This window comes from Cariama cristata, unplaced genomic scaffold (genome assembly GCF_000690535.1).
Source record: "Cariama cristata isolate BGI_N322 unplaced genomic scaffold, ASM69053v1 scaffold9562, whole genome shotgun sequence".
Classification (NCBI taxonomy): Eukaryota; Metazoa; Chordata; class Aves; order Cariamiformes; family Cariamidae; genus Cariama; species Cariama cristata.
In genome coordinates, this window is record NW_009602122.1 from 26216 (window position 1) to 40626 (window position 14411).

Consider the following 14411-nt stretch of genomic DNA (forward strand, 5'->3'; position numbering starts at 1 on the left):
ATCATTCTACCATATACATACTTGTCACTCACTGTCTGAATGGCAGAGCTACAGAAATAAGCAAGGAAAACACAGTTCTGGAGAATGAGGTTCAAGTGGGTAACACTAAGTAAACAGAACTGTGAAAATAAATTAATACTGTGAAAATTCTATGTAGTAAGAGAAAACTGTCACAAAAGAATCGAAGTGAACAACTCCTTAATGGCTATGCTGAACTGGTGCAGTTCTTCATGTGGAAAGCCTGCTGTAGGTCAATGTGCACAGTGTAATACAGTACAGGGGGAACGGTACTTCTCCAGAGCAAAGGAAGTTAAGAGTCAGCTTTGAGCCTCCTGCACAATTCAGTGAAATGGCACTCAGTTGTGGATTACAAAAATCATAAAAACGAGACTGAAAACTGCTCCTAAATTTAGGCTGTATGCAGTGCAGTACTTGTAGCCCCTCCAAAAGGCCTACCGCCAAAGATTACATTTAAACACATGTATTTATATTAAATCTCTCACCATTTACATAGCTTCACAAGTTAAACCATATTCCATACAAATACACAGAAGCCGTATACTTCCCATAAATAATACAGTGAAAATTCATGCAACATTTACATAAAAATACTTACTTACCAGTATTATTAGTTGAGCAGTTTCAGCATGATAAAAAATTCGACATGCTCCCACAGCTTTCTTGAAATCTTTATGTGCATTTTCATTAGCACACCTAAGGAGATAAAATAATTTGTTATTTCAACAAGCTGCATCAAAACAGAACATGTAGTATCATGATCAGAATCAAGAATGTTTCAGTAGTTCATGGCAAAGAATGTTTATAAACTGCAAAATTCCCATTTGCTTTACCATGGTTCCAGAGTTTATTTCTCTGTGGACTGTATGCCATCATGGTTATTTAGCAAGTCTCAGTACCAGAGGCCTGCTGAGTGCATCACCTGTACAAGCCTAAAGCAAGACCTGAAGCTCCCATCTCAGAACTTGCTTTTTGTCCCCATCCCAAAAGCTCATCAGGGGCCCCAGTCAGTGGTTTCTATATCAGCTTCTGCAGTCATAGCCACCCTTAAGGTTCTTCATGGACCTGTACACTGGTCTCTAAAATATAAGCCAAGTGGGATTTTCTCCCCCCTCAAATACAGCAAATGTCTTATTAAAGTGTGCAGAGCTACTCACGCATCTCTCAAATCTTCAGGAACATCCACTGTGCACTTGAAAAACGTGTTCTTTTTGACAGTTTTATTTTGATTCACAGGTCGGAGTCGTTCATAAGTGACAATTTCATTGTAAGTGGCATCACAAGCAGCATATTCAATGACATAAAACTATGGAAGAATTTTTTTTTAAATGGTAAAACTTCAGTAACGAACAACAAAGACATAGTAACATTACCAGCATCACCAAGAAAGTATAAAATATGAATATATAGACTAAAACATAAATCTGAGTTGAAATAATGTACAATTCTACATAAATAAGCCTGGACATATTTCAGTATCCATCTGATACCTCAGTGCAGACAGGGCACCCTTTCAGCATAATTTCAGTCCCCCACAAAAGCATCTTTGATTCATTTTTCTCATGCCCATCCCTCTTGAAATACCTACTTTAGTCTAGTTCAAGTTCCAAAATTCAAAATGTCTACTGGAGCTCTAATTCTAAAAAATACCTAATAGCGAAGCAAACATAACTCATTCTTCACAGAAATACCTGCTCTGCGAAATTTTTTTTTTAAAGTGAAAAGGCAAATCCACTGATTCAATGGGCAAACTACCTGTAAATCCTGTGAAGATCAAGAGGAAAACAAAAATTCACTCAAATTCAGGAAGGCAAGAGAACCAAGAAGATTTAATGGTGACCAATAATCTACTCCTACATTTCCATCCAACACATACAAGTATAAAGCAGCTCGTGTGCACAGAATCCCCAAAGCCTGGCTTTGTGTTAGGGATGCAGCCTTCTCCTACCCTCCCTGCCACGTGTATGCAATTCAGGAGAGCAACAGTACTTTTTTCTCCTCTTCCTCCCTCAAAACTTGTATCTGTTTTTGTTAACACAGACAATTTATTCAAGTATCAGGAAAAAGTAAATCACTAAGGTCACGACATACTTTTCCACATGCTATTTACCCATTTTAAATTTTAAGTTTAGCTTAGGTATCATCCTAATCATATAAAGCTGTTTGAAATATCACAAGTTAAGTAACAATAATGAAAAATAAATACTAAACAGACAACTAAATTTAAGAGAACTACCACTATATGCTTTAAAAAAATTAACTCCTATAGTTAAAGATCATTCTGGTTATAAGAACAATCACAAAGCTAACTATCATTAGATACATGGGTTGTTTCTGAATTTCACGTTTACTTTGAGGAAAAAATTTGAATATGGAACCATGTTAAAGACTGTATGAAGCAGTCAAAATTGAACTGTGATGGTTTTTTTTGGGGGGACAATTCCACAAAATAACTAATTTGTCAATGCTGTATAAAGACATTAGTCATCTGCAGATGAAAAATTTTTTTTTCCTGTCAAAAGTATTAGAAAATTAAGAATTGGTTAAAGCTGAATTTAAACTTAGAATTAAAAATTTTTCTTTTACTACTTTTTTCTTTTTAAATAAGCAGCATAGCAAGGTAACTGATAGTAAAATTCCAAATTTCTGTGACATGCAAGAGATGCAGATTAGCCCCAAATTACAAACTGTATCATTTAAATCAGTTTGTCTCCTTTTCTTAACAAGCTATTCATCCACAGGGATCAAGACACAGAATCTTCCTTTGGTATCTGTTTACCACCACCTTGTCCTTACAGAGTTCAACAGCAGTTACTATTTGTTGACAGTTTTTAAACAGTATCAGAAATTGGACAATTTTTTCTCCTCAACCCTGTTTCCTTTGGTTTTAGGAATCTAATAGAGTAGAAGCATGAAAACACAGGTCTCTTCCTACTATGAAGTTAAATTCTCTTCTTGTCATTTCACAAAATACAGCTTTAATCGGACTGTATCAGACACTGTCATAGCTCTATACACTTAAGTGTCTGAATCTACAAGTTCCTTTGCAGCTGCAACTCTAGCAATTAACACTGAAATACCAACTTGACATATGTACAAGCAAACCAACTAGCGCCCTTCCACTACATTCAGTAGAAATACATACACAAAAAAGAACCCACAGCAACACACACCAATAGCCCCATCATGCTTAATTTACGGAGTTTAAGCAGACTTTAACCACAGGTAAAGCTTACTGCTTTACTTAATTTTTAGTTCCAAGTTCAATTCACAAAGTAGGTTTGTTAGAAGTCCTGTTCTTATGCATGCATACAGTCCTCCAAGCAATTAAACTACTAGTAATGAAAGTGACTTGCTCAGCCATAAAAACACAACCCACAGCTGCGTAATGCAGCATGGGTCATTCCGAAGTGATCTCAACCTATGATCTGTTTTGTGCTGGTTTTGTATTTGTAGTACTTTATTCATCGTTTTTCCATCACAAAGACCTGTCATATTTACTGTATTTAACGTAACAGCATGAAATCAGTAGGTTTTAAAATAATTTACCTCTCCTTTCATCATTCGAACTTTTGCCAGCCACCAGCCGCAAGGTTCTTGGTCATTTGCTCTAGAATAAACCTGAAAATGAAAGTAGTAAGAAACATTGAAAGCACATACAGACATAATTCACTTGCCTGCATGTATAACAAAGAAAGAACATCCCAACTTCTCTAATTTTCACTAAAATGGAACAGTATTCTACATGAAAGTAATTCTTGTGTAAGTTATCCAGCCATATGCTTCTTGCACAGACTTTTATTATTTTGCACTACAAGGATTGTGAACGGATTTCCTTTGCATACATTACTGACAATTCAATAGAAACTTCTGAAGGAATATAAAATCTTGGCTCAATACTTATTCAGGGGCAATTCCTCATTAAATTAAAACACTGTGTTCACACTGAAAGCTCACACATAGAAGTAACTCCACAGTTAAGATTTTTCTTTTGTCCTTGGCTTACTTGATATACCTAGGACTACTGAAATGAGCCAAGTCATCATTCCATATTTAACAAACACTACCAAGTCAACATAAGATCAGATACAAAACAGATGACTTCTGAAACTTTCATTTTCCTCATCTTCTGTAAGTTTCATTTACTCCTTATACACTTCTGACAGGCCAAAGTCATTTGCATGCAGACTAAACAATGAATTTTGCAATAGCAAGGAGGTAGAAAATAATCCTTTTTGTTCAACCTCTTACAAAACTAACAAATAGCATGTATTTCAAATAAAATAACGGAATAACCCAGTACCTATACTACATTGTTTCTTAGATTACTAGCCCAAAACTATAAGGTATCCTAAAGAGACTCATTACTTTGATTTTAAGGACAAGTAAAGTAAAAAGCAGAAGTCAAACTAATTACTACACTACTGAAGAGACTGCAATGAGCTGGGAACAGAACATGCACCTTTTAATTTCCTAGTTTAAAACACCAATTATCACTATTTCTGTGTAAAACAGTAATATTCACACAATTTCCCACCAGATTGTACCAAATATTTCACCTGGTTTAAAACTTGTTATTGCAAGAACTTTATTACATCTTCACACCAAAACATTTCCAACAGTTACATTTCAAATAAAAAATGAAAGTTACCTAGTTTTGTTTTTAGTTCTGAAATATTGTCAGCTATTTTAAGTTTTAGATTTTGAAAAAGTTCCATTGGTAGTTCTGCGAAAAAAACTGAAATGTCACAGTTTCACTGAAAGCCTAGTAAATCCATTACTAGAGACATGCTCCATTTTAAATCTTCACTTTGGTAATGTACTTACAATCATCATCACCACCTTGAACGGACAACCAGTTATGTATCAGAACTGTTCATTAGGCTAAACTCACCTCCACTTCATCTCCTTCACCAATTTCTTTCTTGATATCAGGGGGTGGTGGTAATCTGACTTCATTAAAGGGTACCTGGCGCTCTGGTTGCCAACTGGAAGTTGAAGAAACATTACACATTATTTCTAGAATTTTCCTGTTGTTTTCTTAGTTTTATTTTTAGAACTCTGAGTTCAGTTAAAACTCACTCTTAAATCAAGTCTGTTTTTTCATTGCTAGAAAGCAAACCTTATAAGCAAAGGACCAAAATAATCCTGTCAAGACAAAAATATATCTGGGAAGATATTTAATGACAAAACAGTTTTTAAACTAACTGAAAAATTCAACTTGACTGGGTTAACGAAATGGCTTTCATAAAACCTCAGTGAAAAGATTATTAGATGATGTACTTACATGTCTATTGTCCAAGTCATAAAGCCTTTATACAGACATAAGCTTATCTTTGCAGTCTACCACGGGATTCATTCATTTCTTCACCTCAGACTTAATGTTTCAACTGCTTACCATCAATGTTTTAAGTATTCAAGGAAAATCTGACTCTTGATTGTTAACAAAACTTTGTATTTCTACCTACAAACTTGTTAACACTCCTCAGTAAGTGTCTGACAAACAGATTCAGTTCAAAATAAACCTTTATATCTGCTTATCAACACCAATTATTACTTGGCATATAAAATTAAAGTTTTACCTTCTTGTACAGAAAGGCTATTTATTGTAGGCTATGTAGCTGGCTCTACAAAGCATTTTACTTGCAGAAGTGTGTATTTTAGGTGCATTTTACGAAGACTACTGGAGCAATTCACATCCTCTGTGTTCTCCCGAAATTCCCTTTCCTTCTACTCTGTGAATGTTACAGAATACCATCAGCTGTTCCTCACTCTTCCCCTCAGAAACCCAACTGAGGACTCTACACAGGTCGAAATAAAACCAGCAGAAAACACACCTGCAAAAAAACTTACTTCTAATACATGCAGACAGAGCAGCCTAAGTTAGTGGAACAAGTCTCAGCATTAAGAGCAAAGGGCACTTCTGCAACTTTCTACAAGATAGATACATTCGCATGTTTCCTCTGAAAAGACAGCTTAAGCTCAAGTATCTCACTTAACACAGATGTGAGGTATCCATATAATTTTGGTCCAGCCATTATTCTACTCTTTATTTTTCTTTTAACTATAGCGGAACTTTGAAAAACCAAAAAAAACCCATGAAGATTATGGACAGCTTTTGTTGAAGTTGGAAGGTATTCTGGCCATAAAATGTTATTTGAATCTCATTCTATTTCCGAGAAATGGTGAAGGGGCCTGGCAAACATCACTTGCAATTCAATTGCCCTTGTTGCAATAATAATGGTCACTAAATTCCAGAGTCGGGGTTCTTCCTTCCCCTCCTCGCCTTTGTGAAGTTATGACTCTCACAGATGCAAAGGCAAATAGTAGGACTTTAAGATAAAATGCATTCCCTAAATTATAGGGTATACAAAGCTTCAGTTTAGAAACAGTGTGAGCATAATAATTATAACTGCACAACAGGATCAAAATGTTTCAAACTCAAATGAGCTGCTTGAAGTTCTCTTGAGAATTTCAACTATGCCGTGTAGTTAAAGAATCAAGCAAATCGGAGCTTACAAAAGTTATGAAGTGCCCATAATGAGATGCTATGATTGAAGAGACCTTGTATTGTCAATAAAATCCACCTGAAGTTGCAGTAGGCTAATTTTAGTTCCATCTCTAATCATCTAAACGAACCCCACCCACTAGAAGTGGATGGACCAATAATGACTTACCCCTACCAGCTGCAAGATGTTTTGGTATTTTTTAATAAAACAGTGGAAACGTGCACAGAAGGCTCAAGTTCTCAGAATACAAGAAGTCAAAGTTTTGATGGCAAAAAGTCCCAAATTGGAGCATCTCACTGGTGAAATGCAAAACGTTTTAAGAAATTACTTGTGACTAGCTGCAAATTACCTCCTAAGAAGATCTGACAAAACCGATGCCTAATAGTCAGAAGGATTATCCCAAATATCTGGCACAAATTACAGAAAAGGGAGGTGCTTGCTTCTTACAACAGAGAAGTCTGTCAGTCAATATGACTGCTTCAAACTCCAGTGGGCCTACGTGAAATTGCACCTCAAGATTCAATTTTCTGTCTAACACAGTAACAAAGTTTTCCAGTTCCTGAAGCTTCTATGTTCATTCTCCGCCTCCTTACCCCCAAAAAATGCCTCCTAGAAGAATCAAGGATATCTGCCCAGAGATTAATTATTGCTATGGCCACAAAATCATCATTAGCAGTCTGCACTAGTACACCTTGGGAACCTTACAACAGCTGTAGATAAAGACTGGTTAACAATAGCAGAAAATTCAAACTGACAATTTAGACTGCCTTTAGCAGAGTAGATGTGTTTACTTCATTAGCACTGATCACTATCACAACAGAATGATGCATTCAGGACAGGACACTTGCCAACTTCGGTTCTGCTAAAGCCCTTATGAATTTAACTCAGTAAAAAAGGTAATAATTTATCAGATTTACATCACAGAATAATTTGCCTAGAACTGTATACACACTTCCTGATAAGACCTATTTTTGGTCAACCAACCACTCTACATATGTTGTAGCCCACCCTTTTTGGAACATGGCTGCTGCCAGACTCTAAAACACATGGATACTGAACACTAGAAATGTGTTTGCCAACAATTAGACCCTTGCTGTGAGTCACAGGCACTTCCTTTAGCTGACTTGGTTTCTGATGTGAAAGTATATTCTTTGAAGGCAAAGAGCCTTCTACCTTAAAGAAAAGTAATACGGACGTTGAATATGAAACTGAAGGTTTGTTACATCTCCTCAGACCACAGATAGGATGAAGGACCCAGGGTTTATCTTTTTTTTTTCTTCTGTTTGTTGGGTTTTGGGGTGGGGGTATGAAAACCCAGGAGACAGTAAAATCTTCCATAAACACCTCAGTAAGTGTTAGTACAGACTATGGTTGCCACCTCATCTTCTAAGTATTTTTCATAAAAGAAGGAAAGAAGGGCTAGAAAACACAGGTTAGAAAGACACAGAGACTGGACTTCGCAGAGTAAACCCTAGGATTACTTCTTCTTCCCCCCCTCCCGCCCCCGATTTATTTTTATACACATATATGTATATACATACACACCCTAGGATTATATATTTAGGATTATAAAATACTGTTTCTAAATACCCACTTGCATGCTCCCTAGTATTACCTTTATTACCCAGCAATCTTTCTTGAAGAAAGGCTTAAAGACTAATCTACAAGTTGATGCTGGCAGAGTTCAGTAACAATTTTCACATCAAAAGCTGACACATTTTTAGGATCTCCACCTGGTAACTGGAAGGGAAACAGGAAAGAGGATGTAGCTCCCAGAATATCTTAAATTAGCCCTGGAATCTCCCAGGTAATCCATGGTGTTATCAGTTTGAACACTGAAGGACAGGTATTCATTTGTACTTTACCATCCCATGGATTATCTTTGACTTGCCACTACAAGTCCCTAGTAGCACTGCTGCACTTATATATAAAGTGAAAATGGCCTCCTGGATAATACTTTTGCCAGATTTGCACTCTTTTCCACTAAAAAAAAAAAAGTCTTTAGACGGGATACGTACATATATTTATTTTCTTAATAGTTGAAAAAAAGTATCAATCACCATCAGGATATTTCTATTTCTCTCTGGTTGAGAACACTGATCAGCATTCCTCATATCAGACACATATAGATTTGTTTATTTAACAGAAGTACTTTGGTATTTTCCATCTTTTTCTGCTTTAGTAAAGAGTATCAGACCTCTGCCATTGATTATTACTTTAATTAAATTTGGCTGTCACATCCATAAGCATCACTAAAGACACCAAAAAACGTAAAGGATTGTGTAACTGATGAGCTGAATTCTGTTACAGCGATTTGAGAAGGTAGTTCGTGGAAACTGTGAATAGAATAGCGAGCCTGTACTTCTAGAACTATGTATTTCTAATGAAATCTACTTCTTCCTAAATGCCAAAAAAACCAAAAAACAACACCAAAAGTACAAAACTGAAATAACAAATATTCAAACAATTTTTTTAATAAAATACTTACTTGTTTTCAAATACAACTGTGAGTGAGTCCTCATGAACATCTTTGATAAATCCCTAAAACAAAAACATGTAAGAATGCATGTGAAATCAAAACAAGGCAGCAACTTCAATACAGCCTGAAACGAAGCCAAGCAGCAGACCACCACTAATACTGTGGTTCCCATTTAGGAAAGTTCAACACACAATCCCACTGTTCGCATGAGGTTGCCGATAGTCTTAGTTGGCTATTCTAAGAAATACAGGGCACAGAGATTGTTTCAAATGACTGCTCAAATCAGACCAGCACATTTACAACTGAAAACTCAACTATCAGTTTATTATTTCACCTACAGGTGTGAACAACTGTTTTACAGGAACAAAATACAAGACCCAGGCCCAGGGCAACCAGTACAATTCACAATAATGTCAAAGAGCTGTGCATAGCACTATTTGCTTTATAGGTGTTCTCTACAAAAAGTGAATCCCAACCAACCGTCCTTCAGAACAGTACGACAGCATAAAATTTGGCAATACAGGCTGCCATAGAGCTTGTTCTGGTATCACCTTTCAAGTAGCAAACTGGGGACTTTATAAGGCTAAGTATCTGTAGGACCTCACAGGAAAACAAAGAGAATACAACATTTCATGGTTTTTTGTATCAACTTCTTACAATCTGAGGCACAACACAGGGGAAATCCCACTTCCCTTTCTTTCTTTTGAAAACAAAAGGCTCCTTTAGGGGCCACTGATTATGTCAAAAACCTAAAGACAAAGAACAACCTGAAAGATACAGTTGTACTCAAACATCCATGCAGAAATTAAGTTCCTACATCTCTTGGTTAAGGAAGTCAGGTATGTTGCAAAAAAAAGCAGATGAAGGGACAAGAAAGATCTTTCAAACTACTCTTGCTTTTGCTACAGCCTGATATGTGCCCAAGCAGAGGAGGTCAAGGAGGAACCTGCAGTTTAAAGGAGTAAGAGAGTTGCAGAGCTTTGCTAAGAAGTTCCAGGAAATCTGCTGAATGGATTATATCCACTTAAGAAACTGCCAGCTGAGGAGGACGAAGAACCTATCAACTGTGCAAGGAGCAACCAGCCCACAGAGGTATTATGTGTCAGCTCAGGGAAAGATAAATTTTGACACAGGACATCCCTCAGTGTGACGACAGAAAGTAAAGGAGCCCCTGACAGCTGGCTGAAAAGGGCCTATATAAACAAATCTCCTTTTACCTGAACTTGTGCTTGGGCAATGCCACAAAGGCACTTGCTCAAAACCTGCTTTCTGCTCCCTGAGCGCTCCACTCAAAACCACCTGACAGCAACACAGAAGACTGACTGGTTCTAGTAGAAAGCATACTGGTAATCCTGAACAAAGGAGGTCACCAGAAATCACCTTGTTGAACCACCTAATGTGTTCCTAATAAAATAAACCCTTTCAAAGGTCATCCTGCCACCGAAAGGAAAGGAAGGCAAATCTCAAAAAAGCTAAGCAACTCAAACAGTTGGCAACAAAATACACCCTAAATGAGGGACCGTCAGTTTCAAGAAGTTTCTGCACAGCTAAAATGGACAGGAATACTGGAATTATGTCTGTTTAAAAGATGCAAACAGCATACAAAATTTTACTGCCTGAAGTAAGCTATTACCTAACAACAAAGGTAAAGTAGAACTTTCACTACATTTATGCTACCAATGTGCCCTTTAAACATGTCCCACCATGGGGATGAATTAACACAGCATAAAGTGCAGGAAATAAGCATTGTTCTAGATTTCATTCAAACTGTAGCCAAGGACAAAACACCCAAGTCACAGCACCACACACCAAGTTCATGCAGTCCAGCATTCTGCCCAATGACAACTTATCAACAGAAAGCAGTATTTACAGAAAGACTTAACTCCCTACTATAGAAAGCCATTGATCTGCATTCCAAGAGTTTTCCATTCAACACTAGTCTTTGCCTCATTATGCTGCTTTATTTCATAGCTGAACCTTACCTCTTATTTATATTATTACATGCTCTCACAGTACTCAGCCCGGGGGGAAATATGTATTTCATTTCTAATAGTGGCTAAAAATTTATTCTGCAGATCTGAATTCAGTTATCTTTCCTTTGCTAAAACCCAAAACTTCAGAATCAAGAGATATTCAAAAATCAAGTACCAGAAAACACCAGAAAAACTTTCAGAATACAATGCTCTGCAGACTTTATAAAATCCTAAATCTATTCACTAGCTGCAGATTTCAATAATAAGACAAAAGAAGTGGAAAACAAGGAATCTCAATTGCATTGACTTTCCAGGATTTCAGACAATTAGGCCATTACTAGGTAAAGTCTGGCTTTCTGTGTAACGGTACACACACATTTAATATTCACAACTGATTTTCAAGCTAAGCTGAAGAACGGGAAAGCTGAAGGGGAATAATGCAGAGGTACGACTAGCAGGAGACTAACAGCTGACACTGCACAAACGTCAGCTGCAGAAACAGAAATATTGAACACTTTTTAATAAAAACAAAAGTACAAATTCCAACAGAGAGTCTGTACATTTTACAACACCACGTGGGTTTCAGGAACTCCTTCACACAAGGAAGTCTTTCAGTTCAAAGCGTGCGCACTGCTGTTCCCATACAAGAATATAATGCAGACTCATGGCTAGCAGATATGTATGCAGTAACTTGCTTGAAATTATCCAAATAGCATTTTCAGCTGGTATTCTTGAAACTCTTTCACTCCACAGTATTTATATATGAGAAAAACTCAAAATCAAACAGAACATTTATCAGGTACGCACTTCAGGTCACAAATGGACATATGTAAAGCATTAAATAAAATTACATCATTATTTAAATAATTATATTATTGTGAGGCCTGAAAAAAGGCTGATCAGAGTCTAATTGTACAAATACTAGTCTAATAGTGAAGGAGTAACATAAAAGTCAAAAATCCCAAGTATAATTCTTCCCATTATTATCAATTTCTCTACAGCTTTGGGGAAGAAATCACATTTACAGTAACTGAAGCACAGCTGCCTATGAGGTATTACAGATTGTAGGGTTCATTCGCAATACCTCTAGAAATAATCAGAATTCAAGATAGGTTCTAAATCCATTTCTATAAGAAATTATTCCATTATTGCCAAGAAACATGCAAAAAGTATCATTGAAACACTTGTCAAAAGTAAAAATTCCTGCATACTACTTTCCTACCTACAACCCTGACCTCTACTAAAAGCATTATCAGCTGTCACTTACAACTCCAAGATAAAAAACACAGAAATAGATTTCAAGCATGTCAGGATGAGATTTAGTGTAATTTTTAAAGTAGTATTCCAGAAGTATAGTTTTGGGGTTTTTTTTAAAAGGTTTTATAAAAAACCTGTGACATTAAGATATTTTGCAATACAAAGTAGACATTATTTTACTTTAGAAGTTACATTAAATGCTATAAATTCAAAAATTTCTTCAGAAAGGGTGTGATGAACGTAAAACAGAAAAGTAAACATCCTGCTTTTCAACTAGCAGTTTTGAAGGAGTTCTTGATCAGTGAGGTAACCTGTATAAATAGATTTGTACCCTAAGCTTGCACTAGTCATGCCTGATAATTCAGTAGAAAATGTTTTTGATACAGTAAGTAATGGTGCATCATCTTAACTTTTGCTCAAATGAATAAGGTACTCCATTACTGAAATTTAATTTTGCAGTGTTGCTTTAGATAACACTAATATCTAAGTTTGAGATGCTCTATGTTCTTTACACATGATTCCATGTATCCTCATTCTAAACAGAGGTGATGAGGCAGAGCTAAAAAGAGACCACCAAACACATAATCAATAAATACACTGGCATCGAACACACAGAGTGATCAATTGCATTATCAGCAAGCAAGCTTACATATAACATTTGTGTGTGTCTTACACCACATACAAAACCATAGAGGGCAGGAAGGGAAGAAAAATTCATCTTGCCAGACCTCTGATTTGGACTGTCCAGATATTAGTGTCAGTCATTCAGTTTACGCTGTGAACTGGATCTCTGGAAGTCCATGTATGCCCTGCTTGCTGCAGCCCAGCTCATAAGGCAGAGAGCAGACTATACTGTATGTACTACAGGCTATTAATGTCGTGCTGGCTCCCCAGGCACTTTGGTTCAGACCTGTCTCTGCCACTCACTTGGCAAAAGCCAGGCTCCCCACGCTAGCACCTGTGAAACAAGGGGTAATATTGCTAGGACTCCTGCCTAGGTCCGGGATCCAGCAAATCTAACACAGGGCCATACCATGTTAAGTATGAACAAAAGGACAGGAAACTACAAACTGATCATTTGCCACCAAAATGACTACAGTTGAGACTTCTTCATCTCCTAACACACACACAAAAAAAATACCTGGGTTTTGGTCACGGATTTAGGATTAGGATCTGCTGATAACATAAACGGATCAAGACTTACCAAAGTGCCCTTACAGTGAACTGTGTGTCTCTGTATATATACACACAGACTTTTTTTTTTTAAATCCAGTTCCAGGCAAAGTCACAAAACCTGTATACCAGGCAGATGCAATCCAAGTTCCCTCTTCATCCTGCTTTCTTAAGTTTATGTGACCCCCAAGTAGGATGTTCCAATCTAAAAACGAGGTTCCGTTAGTTTAGCTGCAAACATTTTTTCCAGGGATAGCCACTGTGTTGGCTTTTGAGTCACACGTACCTACACACTAAAAACTATACTAAGAGCACCTTACCCACAGCTGAGCAAATTTCAAACAGTAAACACTTTGGCATCTGGTACCATGGACTGTTTCTGAATCACTGATGTAAAGGTCAAGAAGTCTATATCCAATTACCAATCCTTTCACTGCTTTCAGAAGCAAGAACCATTAGTATTTTTAACTAACATTCATACACAACTGTTTCGTGTAACAAACACATGAAATAATTATTACTAAAGGATGTATCCCATGATGACTCCCCCGGGGGAAAAAAAAAAAAACAAACAAAAAAACAAAACAAAACCACAAAACCAAAACCACATAAAACATTAAAAAAAATCCAAGCAAACACAGGAAACCTGTAAATTATCAAATCACTGGACAAAAAAAGACTGAACTTCATAAAGTATTATTTTCATTAGAAGTGGTTAGCTGCACCTGCTTATACAAGGAGCTGACAAAAGAAAGCAGATCTAGTTTGCTGCAAAACACAAACATTACAAGCAGGCATCAGATAAGAAAGATATCCTGAACTATTATATCAATTTTAGCAACCACAGTTTAATCTATGAAATTACTGCTTATTTCCATTCACAATTGTAATTATCATATGTAAATTCAAGGGTCCTTATGATAGTTACACAAGAACTTCAGCACTGAATCCTGCGCCCCCCCCCCCCCCCCCGCCACCGGTCTTTGCACAAAGACTAAAAAG

At 36.8% G+C, this 14411-nt stretch overlaps 1 protein-coding gene across 4 annotated transcripts in view; it reads right to left on the reverse strand.

The window, feature by feature from the left end:
* The window catches only part of FXR1 (fragile X mental retardation, autosomal homolog 1), a 29812-nt gene extending 20744 nt beyond the window's left edge, over positions 1-9068 (reverse strand). For all 4 annotated transcript variants that reach the window (XM_009694600.1, XM_009694601.1, XM_009694599.1 and 1 more), the window contains exons 1-5: positions 9016-9068; positions 4913-5006; positions 3568-3639; positions 1176-1324; positions 621-714 (exon numbers count right to left, since the gene is read on the reverse strand). In XM_009694600.1, coding sequence (XP_009692902.1) covers positions 621-714; positions 1176-1324; positions 3568-3582 — 258 coding nt within the window. In that variant the 5' untranslated portion in view covers positions 3583-3639; positions 4913-5006; positions 9016-9068. The remainder of the gene's footprint in view (positions 1-620; positions 715-1175; positions 1325-3567; positions 3640-4912; positions 5007-9015) is intronic.
* Positions 9069-14411: the final 5343 nt, after the last annotated feature.